This window comes from Stenella coeruleoalba, assembly GCF_951394435.1.
Source record: "Stenella coeruleoalba genome assembly, chromosome: 10".
NCBI classification, from domain to species: Eukaryota; Metazoa; Chordata; class Mammalia; order Artiodactyla; family Delphinidae; genus Stenella; species Stenella coeruleoalba.
Window position 1 is genome coordinate 317595 of NC_137156.1, and position 18431 is coordinate 336025.

General features: G+C 48.6%; 1 protein-coding gene across 6 annotated transcripts in view; it reads right to left on the reverse strand.

Moving 5' to 3' along the window:
- Positions 1 to 527: 527 nt before the first annotated feature.
- EXOC2 (exocyst complex component 2) overlaps positions 528 to 18431 on the reverse strand; it is a 157393-nt gene continuing 139489 nt past the window's right edge. Inside the window, exons 21-26 of one of the 6 annotated variants that reach the window (XM_079932892.1) lie at positions 14440 to 14495; positions 12361 to 12483; positions 7100 to 7161; positions 4907 to 4966; positions 3060 to 3191; positions 528 to 2844 (exon numbers count right to left, since the gene is read on the reverse strand). In XM_079932892.1, coding sequence (XP_079789018.1) covers positions 3083 to 3191; positions 4907 to 4966; positions 7100 to 7161; positions 12361 to 12483; positions 14440 to 14495 — 410 coding nt within the window. In that variant the 3' untranslated portion in view covers positions 528 to 2844; positions 3060 to 3082. The remainder of the gene's footprint in view (positions 2845 to 3059; positions 3192 to 4906; positions 4967 to 7099; positions 7162 to 12360; positions 12484 to 14439; positions 14496 to 18431) is intronic. The other 5 variants (XM_079932889.1, XM_079932887.1, XM_079932890.1 and 2 more) reach the window with 5 other exon arrangements.

Here is an 18431-nt window from a genome sequence, read left to right on the forward strand (position 1 = left end):
AGAAAACGCAGCAAGGGCAGCAGCAAAGGCGGCGACCCGACGGAACTGACCGGACACCCGGAGCCCAGGAGGGGCCTGCAGGCTGACCCAGTGGCCGGTGGGCAGTCGGTGCCAAGTCTCCAGTTCCTCCGACTCCTTCCCTGTTGCTCTCTGGTCACTCAGGAAACCAGGAAGCTGCCAAGCCCAGCCACCACCTCTCCGCACTCATCCCCTGGACCCCCGCCCCGCCTGCCGACGGCCTCTGTTCTTCCCATGATCCCGTCGCTCCGTGACCGCTGTGGCTCAGCCCCACTCAAGTCCCTGGGCCTCCCGGGCAATCAGAGTCAGCAGTGGTCTCTGCTCTCAGGGGCTGCTGGTGCCCAGCTGGAGGTCTGTAGGCAGGGAGGGCGGGAAGGGAAATTCGAGAAAAACGTGACAGAAACAACGAAAACCAGCACAATGGTCAACAGTGGCCACAGTCACAAGCCGGGACAGTCATGGTTCCACAATGAGGAGGACAGTGCGGCCAGCTCCAGGGCCAGCCGGTCGAGGGGCGCTCCTGGCTTTCACCAACAGGCACACCCGCGGACCCAGCTCCTGTTTGGAAAACATTTTTGTTATGTATTTATCACCTGGCCAGGCACAAAAAGCCTTTCCAGTGATACCTACACCGAAACTGAATGAAAAGTGTGGGTGAGCAGAAACTGAGGTGACATCAGTGCACAAAGAGCACGATGAACCTCACACACAACAAGTATGCAACCTGCGTTCAAAGCAAAGCTAGTCACTGAAATTGATGCTCTGTGTTATGCGTATCGGACATTCAGTCCATGTTGTAGATTGCAGAGCGTATTCACCTTCACGACAGTACTGGTAGGTAGTTTTATGACAATTACTTTAACCACGTATTAAGTAAAACCTAGTTGACTCTTACTTTAGAACCCTCATCTTGATGTAAAAGCTGGTTCAAACACACTGTGGCTCTCATACAACCACCAGCTGCACGCCTGACAGCACGTGATCAGGACAGAGACCCAGCACCGTCTTGAACCAAATCAGAGTTGCAAGTGCAAGCTCTTTAGTTCTCCTCCTTCAAGAAAACTGGATGAAGGACGGGGACAGGACAGTGACTTGGGTGCCGCGCCCACCGCAGGGATGCTTGTCTGTGACGAGGGAATCGTGTCTGGAACATGCACTTTCACGGGACACAGATACGGGGAGTCTCGGCAAGCCCAGACCACTGCCAGTACCTTCCTGGTGCTGAAGGCCAGGCCGACGTGGCTGTGCTGGACCCAAGGGCCTCTGGGCGCCTCGTGTCTTCTCGGCGCCTGTTTTTGCCTCTCGGCTTTCTTCTAACTTCACTACAGCCAGCAATCTCCTCTTAACCACTAAACCGTCTTCTGTAGCCCAAGCAGCTGTTCTTCCAGCAAGTCCTCCGTGAACCCCCTCCTTTGGGTTTGAGGTTCTCATGCTCCGACGCTCCATTCCGAGCCACAGAAGTGCTTCCCTGGTCCTCTTCTGCTTAAGTGTTATTGTGCTTCCCTGAGCCATGAAGTCCTCGTCTTGGCTCCTATGGGCCTGACAGGGCGGGGCCCCCAACAAGAGGCGAATCATCGGGACCCCTGGTAATGCTTTCCAACAACGATCAGACAAACACAAGGTAAACCGGGATTTAAGCACTGGGTTGGCCCAAAAGTTCCGAACAAACTTTTTGGCCAACCCAATATTTATTGTGAGGGTTACAACTAGACATATAAAAAGTTACACAGCTAATGAAAATGCTGAAATGAAGATGCTTAGGGAAAAAACGTCAACTAACTTACATCTCGTATTAAAGACACACTCTTTATTGGCTGAAGGCTCTGCATCAGATATTTAAAATAACACAAACACTCAGGATTGCAGTTTTGTAATTTAGTTCTCAGCCGTGGCAGATACAATGGTTAACATGCTTAGGACAGACGACAGTCCGTATATTTCTTAATAAGCTTATCCAGCACATCTGTACAAGGTGAAACGTTCCCTTCTAGTTGCCACGCCCCATCCCCCAACAGCAACAAATGCACAAACACAACAGGGACTCACTTCAAACGATGGACACTGCACATGGCCATGATGGACCGCAGAGCTCCCCGTATTAATACAGACCTTAATGCCAGTGTTGAAAAGGGGATTCTGTGACATCCCTGGGAAAATCTAAAACCCTGACTCAGTTTTCTGAAGCAAACGGTGTGACGAAGTCAGGTCAGGGAAGCTGACTCTGAAGGAGGTCGCGGCAGCCTGACCTGCTCTGGTAACGGTGTAAGCGGCAGCTCCCACGCCTGGTGACACAGATGCCACCAGAGCAGACCCCCCGCGGCCACCAAGCAGGCCACTCGAGGGGCCAGAAGTGGCGCGGAAGGTGCCAGAGGGACAGCGCGGACGAGGCGCCTGGGCCCACCGTTCCCCACGCGTGCAAGGGGGTCCTGGGGCAGGAGGCACGATGCCGCAAGGCTCACGTCAGGTTCAGGGCGAGTCACACAAAAGAGGCCCGATGTCACGAGCGCTGTGAACATAGAAACCGGCAGCAGTTAACTCACGGATGGAGGACCACAGAAAGCACAGCCCAAATGTCACACCTTTTTATTCAGACCACACGTTTTTCTAAAAGTCTACTTGAATCGGGAGCCATCTGTATGAAATAAAGGTTTTAAGCACAGCTGCACAATTTAGGACAGCTGAAGCTCCAGATGCTCGCATGTAACTTCCCGATGAATCTCTCGTCGCCGCCCCAGGTGCCCTGGAAGCTGCAGGAGGCCCCGGAAGATGCTTCGGTGTAGGCCTGAGCCGCCCCGTCTTCCGCAGCCTTCACCATGCAGCATGCAGCTACGAGAGAAAACGCTGTGTTTTAAAAAGGCATTTGAAAGTCATACGGGGCCTAACGTAATAAAAGCGACAAAGCAAATGCCGCTTGGACGTTTTATATCAGGTCATTTTGGTTGAAATATAACACATACCAACATCTTCCTAAGCTACCAATTCAAGGGAATGGAAAGAGAGAGAGATCGCAAGCCTAACCGGAGCTTTCCGTCCAGATATACCTGTGGGTGTTCGGGGGAGCGCGTCATCTGGAAGGCACCTGCGTCTTCACGGCAGGCGGAGGGGCGGCCTGGAAGCAGGCGAGCTGCAGGTGCACGCCGCTCCTGACCCGGCTCAGCAGCAACTCCAGCAGCCTGTGGGGAGAGGCGCTGACAGCCACGGGCGGGCGGCGGGCGGGACCCAGACACGCTCACCCGGTCCGGTCCGGTCCCCCACACGCCCTGCCCCACGGTGCCTCCCTGGGCCAGGAAAGTCACTCATCTGTGGATTCTGGACTCAATGACAGAAATAAGCCGACCAAAGAAGCTAGCTGCAAGGACATACACGTGCAGACGTCTTCACCTTACACATAAAATCGCCCTCTGTCCCCTTCCCCTAGATTAGTTAGATGCTCCCCCAAACAGACTGATGTTTGGGTATTTGAGCCTCTAATTTTACACACTTCACATACACTGAAATGTACTCTTTTTGGCATCAGCTCTGTGCCCGTTGCTAAACGCACCGCAGCAGCCTCAAGACCCCCGCCGTCGGGACAGAGCAGTCCCGTCACCTCCAAATCCTCCTGTGCTGCCCGTCTGTCGTCACCTTTGCCCTCACCCCACCCCGTGGCAACTACTGGTCTCTTTTCTGTTGCTCTTATTTTGCATTTCTGCCTTTTGCAAACACTGGAGAAGGGGACTGAAGGGGTGAATGCAGCACAGGAACACCCAGGGTCAGTCCCAACCCCAGCAATAACCTGCCTGGTCCCTGTGCTGGCCAGACAGAGCCGCATCATTCTGGGGCCACAAGGGACCTTACAGCTCGTCTGGCTCAGAGGAAGCAGCCAAGAAACGAGCTTACTGGGGTCAAGAGACTACTTCCTGGTTTCACGGCGCTCCCCGCAGATCTGAAACACCCCCGTCCTGGCCTTCACTGTGGTGTCTGCTGCTCCTGACTCCCTCAAAAGCACTGGTCTTTTGAGCCTAGCGAGCACTAGCTGCACATGTTAACGATACGTGGCTGCTTCAATCTTTCATGATGTTCATGCTAGAGGAATGGACAGCATTTGAACCACGCAGTCAGCGAGAGGAGCAGGAGACTAGGAAGGTCTCTGCCGCCCGTCCTCCCAGCCCCGTCCACACCCTACAGGCTCCCTCTGCCCTCTGAGTGTCCACAACATCCTCTGTGCTGCCCCAGGCCACACCGAGGGTGTCACGCAGTCAGGGCTCCGTAACTGTCTGCCTTGTCAGCCAGCTGCAAGGGTGGGCGGACCTCGGCCGGGCTGGGGAAGGGGCCCAGGCCGGCGGTGTTTCCGCTGTCTCAGGTGAGGGGAGCCCGGGCACTCGTGACCTTTGCCTGGCCTAGACTTTGTCTCGGGTCAGAATTTCCTGTTACGTGAGTAGCAAAGTTTGAGGTCAGGCTGAGACCATTAATACAATATTAGCGAAACGTATATAACTTTATGATGTCATGTCTACAAATTTAGTCTTAACACTTCATATTATAGAGCACAAAATGTACACTGCTGACCTACTGGAAGGAAAAATCAGTGAGTCCTGCATTTTACTATGCTGTCCTCTCCTTTACGGTTCTCGAAGTATTTTCTTAAAAATTTCAGATAAGAATATAGTTTACTGAGTGAGTCAAAATAAACTTTCTTATGGACGTTTAAGGGACTGGTACGGTCACTTAAAACAGTAAAAGAACCAATTTCTGAATCGTCATGAAACCCAGGTTTTACCTCCTTCTGCCGCGTGGGAGACAAGCTAACAACGTGTACCTGAGGGCCACCGAGTACCGCCTTCCTCAAGGCCAAGTCTCCACCTGAAGAGGAGGAGTTTAGGTCCCTGAGACCAGCACCCAGACTTACTTTCTGTCCGCTCCGCTCGAGAGCTGCGGTAGGGCTTCCAGAGCCTGCTTGAAACTGGATCTGGAACACAGACAGCATCCCAGGCAGGGACACGCCGGCCCCACCAGGAAGAGGAACGTCAGAAAAAGCGCATCTTACATACAGAGAAACATACAGCCCAGTAGAAGCAGGGGGAAAAGTGAAAGTGAAAGTGAGGGTTTGTAGGAGCTGGGCCAGAAGAATTCAACCAGCAAATAAAACACAACTTGAAAAGCAAAGGAGAAGCTGATTTTTACACAAGGGTGCTACTCACCGTGGTAGGTGAGAGCTTCGTGTGGAGTCATTAAATTTAAGGAGGTCTTTACTTTCAAAACAAAGCTGAAGTACACAGATGAAACAGCTGGTAAGGGAGGAAGAGGGCTAAGTAGAAACAGGGATGATCTTGTGCAACAGTATACAAAGGGGGTACTTCTAGAATTGACCTGTGCAGGGCCTGATTTCCAGCCAACCTCTTGCAATAACAACATGTCTTAAGAGGATTTAGCTGTTATCATATTTAAAATTTGTAATGGAGAGGGTGTGTGTGTGTGTGTGTGTGTGTGTGTGTGTGTGTAATTCAACATCATTTCATTTCATGAAATACGGAAAAGGGGGTGGATTTAAAAACCACCAATTTGGTATGTTTAACTTTTTAAAGTAGAAAGTACCAGAAAAGTTACTAAATCAAATGAAAAGCATTTTAGGGGAGATTATTTGGTAATAACTTGTATTGTTCACTAAGGAACAGTTCTCATCTCTTTTTGTTTTATGACTATTGACTAAAGTAAAGAAATAAATGTAATTATTTTGACTTCAAAGTGGCCTTTGATTTTTTTCTTTTCGTAAAAACGTCTGCATCAGTGGACCAGGAAATAAACTTCTGAGCAATGTTTCTCAAACTAGGGGCAGGTATCAGAGCAACACACAGAGAGACAGCAAAGTACCAACAGGGCCCCAGAAATTGGCAGGGTGCCCAGCTGTTCCTGGTGGGTCAGGTATGGGGGGGTGGGGACAGGTCACAACTTGTGGGCACTCAGTCCTCTTCCCTGACGTGGAGAGAAGTCTCTACCGCCGCCTCCACTGTCACCTGATTTCCTGTAAACCTCTTCTCATTCGATGAAGAGCAATGTGAGGCCACTGCTCTCTATTTTTACATCACGACCAAGAAGAAGAGGATGAAGGTGACCCCACCAAGAGTTTACTGGGTGGTTTGACATAGTTTCTCATTTAATTCCCCCAAAACTTTGCCTAGAAAGTATTATTATCTTCCTGTCACAGATGAGGAAGCTGGGCTACGAAAGGTCAAGTCAGTGGGAAAGAACACAGGTCTGTCCTCATGCAGAGCACCTCACCCATGGGTCCTGGGCGGGTGCTTTCTGGTGTCTATCACTCAGCACTTGTGCAGAGCAGCAGTGGTGGGAACGAACCAGAAAGGCTCCCGGTCAGCCGCCAGAACAGAAGTAAGAGGCTAATAACCTCATGTGTTAGGAAAAAATGGAAAAGTTTTCAGCTGTAGCAATGACAGTCAGGATGATGGCACGAGCACACCGTCTAAAGCTGGAAACGAACGGTAAGTACATCGCACATCGTGTTTAAGCAGTTCCCCTGTGGACCCAACACTTCCCAGGCAATACTGCCAATGGGGTAAACAATCTTCTGTACGTAGTGCTGTTTCAGTTCACCTACTGATGTTTCAATGATAGGAAATCCTGACTTTCATTCAAAACAGCTAAGAATTATCACCAAATTTCCACTACAAAATTCTGCAGAGAAACCACAAGGTCTTCCTCTTATGCTGATACTCATGATGCTTGAACTGTCCTTCAGAGTCCGTGATGAATAGACTGACTCAATTCTTATTTTCTCCTTTTCAAAAGAAGTATGCAATGCTCTGCTACACCGCTTATGAGACTAAGACTTACCTCAGTGAATGAGAAACATGAAATTACATTAAACCTTTTTTCCTTCTGTGCTACAAAGGAGCAGTCTCTGGAATCCTTGGCTCACTGTAGGTTTGTGCTTTTAACAAAACAACTGATCGCACATGAACTATGAGACCACAGTCACAAGCGCTCGCTGTGATCAGTCACCTTCACCTGGGACCTCACGCCTGTACGACGAGCTTTACTACAGGGGCTTTCGGAGCACTCACGGCACGGCCACGGAGCATCTCACCTGCTCTCTGGCGTCAGGTGAGCAGCCACGGTGTCCCTCAGGGTGCAGATTTCAAGCCTTGCCTGGAGGTGAGAAAGGGACAGGTGACCATGGGAACTATGTTGTCTGTCAAACAGAAACAACGCGAGGGTCGGCCCCCAGCCTGCTCCACGCAGGGCAGACCCCCATGGCCACAGTGGCAGCTCGTTACGAGTGAGCAGACCTTCTAAATCAGCCCAAAGAAACCGGCCACAACAAAGTTCCCTTTCACTGAAAACTGTCTGAGAGTCAAGTCTGACTGTGTGGAGGCAGGTGTCCTGCTCTGAAAGGTAGGGACTGTGCCAGGGCCGTCCAGCCACCAGATGTCACCCTCCAACCAGTGCATCCCCTGGTCTCCCTGGGGAGACCAGGACTGTCCTGTCCTGAGACTGACAGGAGGTGGAAGGACGTGGGCTGCCACACTGCCTCCTGCCCTGCCCTTCCAGGCTCCACGATGCTAACCTCAGAGCTAAGCTCTGCAGACTCAGTGCAGCGCTATGAAAGTCACAGCTGGCTTTTCTCTTTCTTTTCTTTTTTCTTTTTAAAAACAAAACTTGACAAGTTGATCCTAGACACAACAATATGGAAATGGAATAGCACAGCTGGAGAAACTCAGACCTTCTCATTTCAAAACTTACTGCAAAGCTACCATAATCCAAACAGTGTGGCACTGGCACACGGACAGACATGTAGATCAACAGGAACATGGCTGCGTGCCCAGAAACAAACCCTTACATTTACGATCAGCTGACTTTCAACAAGGTGCCGAGACCATTTGGTGGGAGAGGTGGTCTCTCCAACACATGGTGCTAGGGACAGCTGGATAACTGGACGTCCACACTCAAAAGGACAGAAGGTGGGTCCCTTCCTTAAAAACTGACTCAGAATGGATCACAGACCTAAATGTAAGTGAAAAAACTATAAAACCCTTAGAAGAAAACAGGAGTAAACCTCTGTGACATTAGGCCAGGCCTGCCTTCTTAGGAATGACAATAGAAGTACAAGTGACAAAAGAAAAATTAGATAATTTGGGCTTCATCAAAATCAAAACATTCTGTGCTACAAAGGACACCATCACAAAAGTGACGACCCCACAGAATGAGATACTGTTTCACACACACGGGGACGGCTACGACCAACCAGACAGTCACACGTGCCGACGAGGATGTGGAGAATTTGGAAACCTCATACACTGCTGGTAGGAAAGCACATGGTATAGCTACTTGGAAAACAGGCTGGCGGCTCATCAAAAGACTAAACACAGAGTAGCCACATAACCTAGCGATTCCAGTCCCGGGGGTATCCCCAAGAGAAATGAGAACATGTGTCCACAGAAAACTTGTACACAATCGTTCACAGAACCTTTCTTTGTATCAGCCAAAAAGTGCAAACCCAAATGTCCATCACATGATGAGTGAACAAAATAAAATGTGGCATATCTATACAATGGGACGCTATTCAGCCACAACAAGGTATGACACAGGCTGCAATAGGGACGAACCTTGCAAGCATTACGCTCAGCGAAAGAAGCCCGTCACAAAAAGCCATATTCTATGATCCCACTTTTATGAAATTTTCAGAAGAGGCAAAAAACCAGAGAAGGAAAGCAGACAGGTGCTTGTCAGTGGCTGGGGTGGGGGCTGGGAGGGACGTGGACGGTGACCGCCAACGGGGCTGGGGTTTCTCTCTGGGGTGATGCAGCGTTCCACAGTGGATTGTGGTGACGGACTGCACAACTCTGTGAACACAGCAGAAGAAAATCCACTGAACTGTATTCTTTTTATCTTGCAGACGCACTGTACGGCATATGAATTTCATCTGCGTAAGACTTTTAAGAAAAAACAAGCTAACCTAACGCTTCTACCTCTTGGCAAGGGTGGAGAGGGTGTGCTCTGCACACAGCTTGCTGCCCTCGGAGCCCTAGGGCCCCCAGCGAGGACACCCTCCTTCACCTCAGGTACCGCAGTGTGCGTGCTGCCCAGGAGACCGTTTTAAAGACACAGCCCTCACCTCTAGGCGTGCACAAAACACAAACAACAATGAAAGACGTGGCTAGTTTTTAAATTAACCAATCAAGATAAAAGCTGACTTACATAAGATACAGTACATTCAGTGAAATGTTCAGTTTGGAAAGCAATTGTTTGGTTTCATTTTTCAGGGGTTTAGAAGCCTGAAACAGTTTGTAATGACAAAGCGTAGATATGACAATTTGTCTCTCTTGTTTACATTCTAGTGTATATAAAAACGAACCTACAAGGAAAACATCAAAGAGAAAAAACAAGGTAGAACTTTCGGCTGAATATTTTAGGAGAAGGATTAAATCACTGTAAAACTAGTATCTGCTAGAAATTTTATTCAAACAAAGTGATAAGGAATTAACCTATGAATTATGCCAATTGTAAAAGCTGTGATTATTTATACAAAATACATGGACCGTTTGCCAGAAAACGCCCCTGCCGGCGGCTCTCGGGAAGGTCTGAGGCTGACGGCCAGGCCAACCCTTCACGCGGGCCTCGCAGAGCCATCTGATCAGGAGGAGGTCACACACAGGCATCCCGAACGGCAGTGGCCAACGTTTCACAACACAACTGACGCCAGTCTCCAGGAGGCACAGAGCTCAGGAGGCCGGGCTGCCAGCCGGTTCCGATGTCTCTTTCTGCCCCTTCCTGCTGACCCTCCTGCGAGAGGAACTCAGTCATCAGCTAAACGGGCTGCAGAAAAAATCTGCAGGGAGGGGAGCTTTTTGTTGTAATTCCAGGACCGCCTAGGCCCAAAGCAGCTACTGCAACTTCCTTTCAATTCATCTTCACATACACAACTCCTGTTACTGATCTCCTCCTGCACAACTATTAGAACAGCCACGATCATGGAAATATTATGAAGTTTCTGTGATGGATTTTCCCCTCGCCAGCTTGCCAGGTCAATACACACGCTCAATCCCTTTCACCCTGCGTTTGTGTGTGAACTTTTTCAAGTGCAGAGACTCTGGGAGAACTTTACGGCGAGCACCTGTGCAGCACAGACTCCGCCGCCAATGTTCTCCACAGCACACGCATCTGCCACAGGCGTCACTGCCTGGAGTACGCTGTTGCAACTTTTTTGATTCTTTGAGTTAAAACTTACACACTGCACAATGGACAAATCTTCGAGTGCACATCTGGTGAGTTCGGGCTGCTGCACACACTGTGTGCGGGAACCATCCCGAGGTGTAGGACCACCGCCTGCAGAGCCCCCTCAGCTCCCCAACTGGTGTCAACCACCCAGGGGACAGCATCGTCCTGGGGTTTTCTCCACGAAAATGATATCCATCCAGTACAAGGCCCCCTTCACGCGGCTTCCCTGACGCCGAACGGTAATTGTTTTATGGATCCACCGTTTGTTTGTTTACCCTACTGATGGACACCTGGGCTGTTTCCAGTGTCTGGATGGGTAAGTGTATACTTAGTTTTCAAAGAAACTGCAAGAACTTTTCCCGAAGCAGCGGTACTATTTCACACTCCTGCCAACGCGTGAGAACTCGCTTCTCTACAGTCTTGCCAAAACTGGGTGCTTTCAGTCTTTAATTTTCTTCTTCCTGCTGGATGGGAACTCACTGTTGTGTCAGTTTTCACGTCTCAAATAACTAACGATGTGGACCATCCTTCACCTGCTGATTGGACATGGAATCACATGTCCCAGGGTCCCTAGAGCTCTGTTTACTTTTTCTCAATTATTCTTCTCTCTCTTCTTCATATTGGATAACTGATGTTTGGTCTATACATTCACTGATTGTTTTTCTTTTGTCCTCTCCATCCTGCTGTTATTACCATCAAGTATATTTTAAAATATTAATGTATTATACTTTTCTACTCCAGAATTTCTACTTAGTTCCTATTTTAGGGCTCCCATTTTTCTGCTGAGATTCCCTGTCTGTTCATTCATTAGGAGCATAGTCTCCTTTACATCACTGAACACAGCTGCTTTAAAACCCTTGTCTGATTTCTAACAACTGGGTCATCTCAGGGCTGGTCTCAGCTGATTGTCTTTTCTATTGAGAATGGGTCATGTTTTCCTGTTTTGTTCTGCTTGTGCATTTCAACTAAATTTGGATTGTATCCTGGACACTGTGAATGTTATCTTGAGAAGACTCTGGGTTCTAGAATATGCTTCTGAAGAGCTGATTTTTGTTTATTTTAACAAGCAATAAATGTATCTGGACTCAGACTGAAAACCCTCGGCTCTGGGGCAGCTTTTCAGTTCTTACTTCGGTTCTTGCCTTATGTGGGCTGCAGTGGAGTTTGACCAGGCGTGTGGTTTAGGGGCCAACCAGAGACCCAGGCAGTGTATACACAGAACTTACGGCTCCTGCTTTCTGCTCCCTGGGATACCTCCCTTGCTTTCCTGTAGTTGTGGCTGCCCTGAAGCCTATTCTTCTAAACTGAAAAGACAACAGGTTTTATGTAGTTTTAGTTTCCCCTGGGCCTGCATTCAGGCCAAAATCCATAAAAAGTGAGGAATTCACCCAAGTGCCATTTCTTCCAGAATCAGCCACTCATGTTCACTCTCTAGAGTCTTCAGGTTTTTGTTTTTACATTTTTTATTTTTATATATTATTCAGGATTAGAGTTGTTATCTGCAGGGGCTTGGCCTGATAGGAGGTCCTCAGGCCTTACTAGATGCAAAACTTCTGGTACTTTAAGAAGATACCCTCACAATGCCCTTGGGCATGAGGGCGTACAGGGGGGCTCACACCCCCACAGGCCTGCACACCCTGGTTCCTACTGATCTGGCTACAGGCAAACCAAGGCTCATCTGGCTTACAGAAGTTACCTTTGCTATTGTAATTACGTAGTTTAAGTAAATACAACATAAACCAATGGAATATGAGTAGAAAAACAGTTATTTGTTGTTTCTATGCAAACTGCATTTGAATGCTCTGGAAAGACTATTTACAAGAAGTTTCTAAAAATTTCCTGTTAAATTGAACGTGGTGAAGACAACTGTAAAACAGAAAAACTCACAGAACTTCAGAAGGAATCTGCATTCAGATAGTTTCACAAGAGTCACTGTACTCTAAAGGGACAGGAACTCTGGACCTGTCGACGTCATGGATATGGCTCACACAGGAGACCCTGTGGCTCTCCAACCAGCAGATCCACAGAAAAATACGAAGCCTGTCTGGACCTCCTGAGGCTGATGACTGAAAACACATCTCTGTGTTTTCAAACAACTAAGTTAAACACAGAACTGAGCGGCTGTTGTACCTGCAATGCTCCGTTTTTGCTGAAGGATGAGACGCACTGCATCAGCCTACTCAGCTCTTCAGAAACTGCTTCCACCACCCTAGACAGCACCCGAGGCACCAGGTCTTTGGAAATAGTGAACACCTGATAGAACGTTGAAAATAAGAAGAAATGATGCATTATGAGGACTTGCCTTGACCAGAACTTGTTAAAAACAAAGGGATGCACGTAGCAAAACACCCCCCAGGTCTCCTAAGCTGTATTTCTGCAGGATCAGAATTGACGAAGGAAAGGCAGACACGGGCTTGCACACAAGCTGTATTCACTGATTCGTTACAAAAAACATTCCTCTTAAAAAATATTGGCAAATGTAGTTTTGAAAGATATTGTTGATGGGGACAAACTGAAATAGTTTTAAAGATTTCTTCCTCCTCTACCCTTTTCACAAGAAGAAATACGATTTCTAAAGAGGAAATTATAGAAATAAAAACATACTGGGTCAGACTCTCCTTGGGTCAAAACAAATGCTACTTCATACTGGATACGTTATTCTGTATTGGCCAACAGAGTTCCCGATTTTACTCTTTGCTGAATTAAATATATATTTCCTTTCATTTGACAAAAACGTTGTTTTCAAGCTTTGAATTTTGATATTTGCAAACTAACAGTTTGGACATTTGGAGAAACATATTACTATCCTGATTTCTAAGTTAGACTAAATCGTATTTTCTTTTTCGCTTTTCCTTTTTTCAGATTCAATCACTAGTATTAAACCTTTGGGTCAACCCAAACATAACCTGAGTACTGAAGAAAATTTGGGGCAAGTTAAGATCATGTGGGAATAGTAAATGTTAAGTACAAAATTCTGTTTTCAGCCACTGGGATATATTAAAAAGGGCCTTGAAAAGCCTAATACAAACAACGTCATGGTTATCGACCGACAGTGGACGTTAATCAAAGTTGCCTCAGTGGGAATCACCATCATCACTAAAATGCCCACATATTCTGCAGCTCCTCTGATTACCACCTGCCCACCTACGACTGAAATGTCTCCACTGCCTGATGATTTAATGTTACACTCTAACTTTATCGGAAGCTAACCTAACAAAAAAGCGCTTTTATATGTCTTTGATAAAATCAGGGTTGAAAGTATATCACTCTTCATAAAAAGATGTACATGGCAAATTCCTGCCTGAGTCAGATCACATAAAAACTTTACTTTATGGAGAAACATGTATGCTCTGCCTCACTAGGAAATGAAAATTACAAGACACCCCACTCCGCTTTCTGCTCTGGCTGCTTCAGACTCAGAGCCAGGTGGAGGCTGCAATCTGTGTCCTTTGCTCGCTCTTCTGTTTCAGCCTTAATGATCCACATTTCTCCAGTTCACCTTGGTAACCCAGGCAGCACGTGTGCATGTGGAGGGTGACGTAAACCTAACACCCCCCGATGCACCTGCACCAGACGCAGATACTCAGAAGGTTCTCGAGCAGCGGTCAACTGTGCCTGAAATCTTCTACTGAGAACTTCTTTGCTGGGCCCATTTCATCTGGTGGACAACAGTTCACTGGCCACAGCCAACCTGGAAGTCCACGACTGCGGAATTACGAAGGCAGTCACAGCAGGGACAACGGCGGGACACTAGGCACAAAGTGCCACGGGAGGGCAGGCTGGGTGTGACCAGCAGCACCAACGTCCAGGGGCACCTCTGTGAGATGCTGAGGGGAGGCCACCACCTAACTTCTTCCCAACACGCCCCACAGCTGCGAGAATAAGATGTCAGCGCTCATTTGCACACTGGTTAAAAACGGGGCAAGGAATTTTCCAAGTTAGGGAAAGACATCCTTTCAATTTCTCTTCTCTTTACCTTTCAAATATTCATGAGTTTAGTTTTAATTATGAGAAAAGAACATACCCAATTTCAGAAAAAGACTCTCTCACAGTTAAAACACACATGTGCGTGCGCTGAAACCAGAGTTGTATTTTATTTACACCAAAAATACATTCTGAAGGGAAAAAGACCTCCATAAAACCCATCGAACTGGCCTCTTCTTTCCTCCAGTTACCCACGTCCCTTAGGAATAGCTAAGGACGGCTTACCTCTGCATGCACAGCAATTATATTCACCAATGCTTCTTTTAAGTAGTTTCTGACACCTGAAATCAGATGGGGGAGGGAAAGGCATTTAGTGGAGACACCAGTGTGGGTGCTGCTGTGGCTGCCCCTGCCCCGCACCTTCCAGGAGAGACAGAGGGGCAGCACTGGCCCAGGGCGCCTGAGAGCCAAATGGCCCGAGGGCTACGTTCGGTCAAGTTATTTTAAAAAAAGGTTAAATTAATTAGGAGTTTTCTTTCATTGTTTTTCCATTTCTGTCACTGTTCTGTTCTCTGTAATTGCTGATCCGCCTGTCAAAAGTGAAATTTAACACTGCCCTTCAGTTTCTTCATACACATATTCTTCATATGTACACACACACACACACACACACACACACACACACACACACACACCCGCCAGACAAAACCCAGAGGACAGAAGGAGGATATTTACCAAAGCTTATGAAACATATGCTAAACATCTACTATAGCATCTTACTTCCAAATAAAAGTCGAATTATTATGCAGAATGACTATTTTGATCTTAAAAGAATTAGTTCTGGGTGAAACTTCTGAAAAAGACACACTCCAACCTGATTCTGTAAAGCAAGTTAGAGACTGGACAAACCCATGACTTCAGGATGGCATGGCTGCCCTCCAGGGCGGGCACACACGAGAGGGCAGAGCGCAGTCTGCAGGCAGCGGGCATGGGTTCAGTCCAGCCTCCTCTCTACAAGCAGTGACCTGTGGCAGGAAGACAGGGACCCAGCTTCGCCTTCTATCGACAAGAGTGTGAGAACGCACCCGTGTGGGGCTGCAGTGAGGGGGTCCTGGCATTCACATGGCTCCTTAAGAGCTCCTTCGCTATTTTGCAAGAAAAAAAATATAAAAACAAAATGCTGCTTTATTGTAACTCTAAAACAATGGCTTTCACTTGGAGTGGAATTAATATCTCAGGATTCCTTCTAGAATTAATTGCACAAACTGACAATTCCTTCTCTACAAAACAGAAAATTCTACTGTATTGCAAAATCATGATGATGTTGAGGAGGCTCTTCTCCCATAATGTCGTCCAAGCTACTGATTATTCAGGGAAGTTGAACTGCAGTCACCTTGTTGACGTGGCATTTGCAGATTCTCAATACACAGGCAGCTTCTGGTTCTGCCATGTACCCTGGTGTGTAAGGAGGCACACGGCTTTTCTTCTGAGGAGCCAACCTCATAAATATTTCTTGGGGATATGGAGGTGCAGGCATTTTTAATTCTATTTTGCTGACGGAGTAACTGAGAAAACTGGTTGAAGAATAATTAAATACAATCCAGAAACAGGTCGATTCTTCCTGAGAGAAAAGGACAGCTGCAGAGTAACAAGTCTTCATATCAGCGAAGGCGGAACACGTGACTTGTGCTGACGACCAGGAAAGCTTTCTGCCCGCAAGAGGAGGGCTGTCCCCCAGGGCCCCAGGCTGGGCGTGAGGCAGGCCACGAGCACGGGGCCCACAGGCCTCAGCCACTGTGCTCGGGTCAACTCCGTGACCACTGGACTCAGGTCTCGAGTCTTTAAACTGCAACAGTGTGGAGGGCTGGCTCACGCATGTACAGAGAGAAAACGCGGTTACTAGAAGTTCGGCCCGACACTGGGCCAGTGAGGGTCTAAGCCAGAGGAGGGGCTCCCACGGCCTCTGTCTCCATGAAACCGGGGTCCTGTCAGTGCTGCTGGGACCAGCACCAGGAGTTGGGCCCAGCCACGTGCCTGGAACATGAGGGCAGCTGTGAGCTCCTCAGGTTCTTCAAGGGAACAGAGACGAGTGGGGCCAGAGAGCTGCCTGAGAAGCAGAAAATCGGACTTAGGACGAAGCAAGCTGAGGTCATGTGTGGGCGACCGCTCGCCCTGGGCCCGATGCCCACGCTGCCCCAGAGAAGGCGGCTCCTGGCAAGAGCACGGGTCTAGGCGCAGCCATTAAGCCCCCCAAGGAAGAGGTAAATCTAACTCACTAATCCAACTCCAAACACACAGCTGTGGAGGTAAGAATAAGAGTGCAGGCGCTTCTAAGAGTCAGGACCATGTTTGCGTTGAAAGAAAATTTGAAAACGCAATCGAGCTTCCCGTTTTATGTGGCTACAGGGTAACACGCTGGGAGGAGCATAGCGCCTCAGCCTTGCACAAGTAAGAACACTTTATCTTTCCTGGAGACTTTCCTTTGATGAATAGAAAGAATGAAATAATTACCCTCCTCCCAAATAACTCTTTCAAGGAGTAACACTGGAGGGACTTCCCTGGTGGTGCAGTGGTTAAGACTCTGTGCTCCCAATGCAGGGGTCCCGCGTTCGATCCCTGGTCAGGGAACTAGATCCCACATGCATGCCACAACTAAGGAACCTGCAAGCCACAACTAAGGAGCCTGCCTGCCGCAACTAAGACCCGGTGCAAATAAATAAATATTAGGGAAAAAAAAGGGGGGGTAACGGAAACAGAGAAGGGAAAAGCTGTGGTCCTGGGATGAGAGGACATACAGCTGCTCCTGGACCATCACACGTCACATCAGGAGGGGGGTCAGGGGGCCCACAGTCCCATGAGGAGTGGGCAGGGGGCAGCGGCAGGTCTGAAAGAGCAGGCGGCCCCAGGGAGCTCGCGAGACGTGATCACAAACTCCGGAGCAACACACGTGCTGGTGTGGTAACAAGAAAAACTTAAAAACACAAAAATCAATCATTGACAGCCTCCCTCCAAACAGCTAATCGTTGTGCTGAAACTGGTTAGCGCTAAGGGAATGGATTCATTCACCCAGCGTGAATCTGCTGGTTCGACTACATGCCAGGCACACGTCGGAGGTGCTTGGGCACTGGGTCCTCCAGGCAGAATGTGCGTAAATCCCCAAAGTGCTAGTTCCCGAGTTTCACCCCAAGGTGCTGGGTGCTCATATTTGTGTCCAAGGGGCAGGGAGAAGTAATGCCAGGTGCCCACATGGAAGGGTTGTGTGCTGTAGAAACGATCGCTGTTCTCCGACGGACGCTAACCTGTGAACCATTTCCTTGCTGTCCCTGTTCTGTGACGTTCCTGAAAGGTGAGGGGTGGTGTGCGGGGGTGGGGAGGTGGAGGCCATCAGGGGCACTGGGCTGGGGCCTAGACGCCTCGTGTCCAGGGACTGAGGTCTGAAGGCCACAAGCGTGCAACAGATGAGACCACTGAGGTCTTCTGAGGTTGGAATCGCAATTCCTCCCTCTAAGGAGAGACACAAGGCCAGGTCACCCTGCTCGTGGCCCTGCTCCCCAGGCCCTGCTCTGAACCTCGCAGGGACCACACTGACGCTTTCAGGTGTGTTTCTAAAGCCTGAATGCAGATTTGCTCCTTGGGTTTAACTGCCTGTTGAGTTTCCTGCTTTGAAATGTTGCTCCAAACCCAACTGTAGGAGGATGTAGGCTCTTTCAAACCTGCAGCACAAGAGGCCTGGCACAGTGGAGGCACCAGAGGGCACCCCCGGCCTGGGGGAAGCTCCAAGAGGAGCTGCAGGCACATTTTGTCATCCGCGTGGCTGAGGCCTCAGGGGGCAGCCGGGGAAGCTGGGGATGCGTCCGCAGGGGCTGTGGTCAGAGGCCCGGAGTGGGATCAGGAGAGGATTTTGGTTACAGTTTTCAAAGGCTCCACGACACTGACGAAGGGACCATCCTTAGTGAACTTCAGTGATACACGCTCTCTCTCCACTGCATTTATCTGTATGCTTTTACTATTACGAACATTAATGGCTAATGACGACTTTCAAGTTCCTCAAGGTGACAGAAGGGACACTCAGTGTAAAGTCAGAAGACTCGGGGTCTAAGTTCTGGCTCACCTGCATACAAATGGTGCGGCCGTAAGATAAAAGTCAGTTCACCCTCTAGACAACTGCCTACTTCGCACAAGGCAGAGATGACAACATCTGCTTTGCTAACAAAGCTGTGATGAAAATGTGATGTGTGTTTATTCCCTTCTCCTTCAAACATCTGCTGGGCACGGCC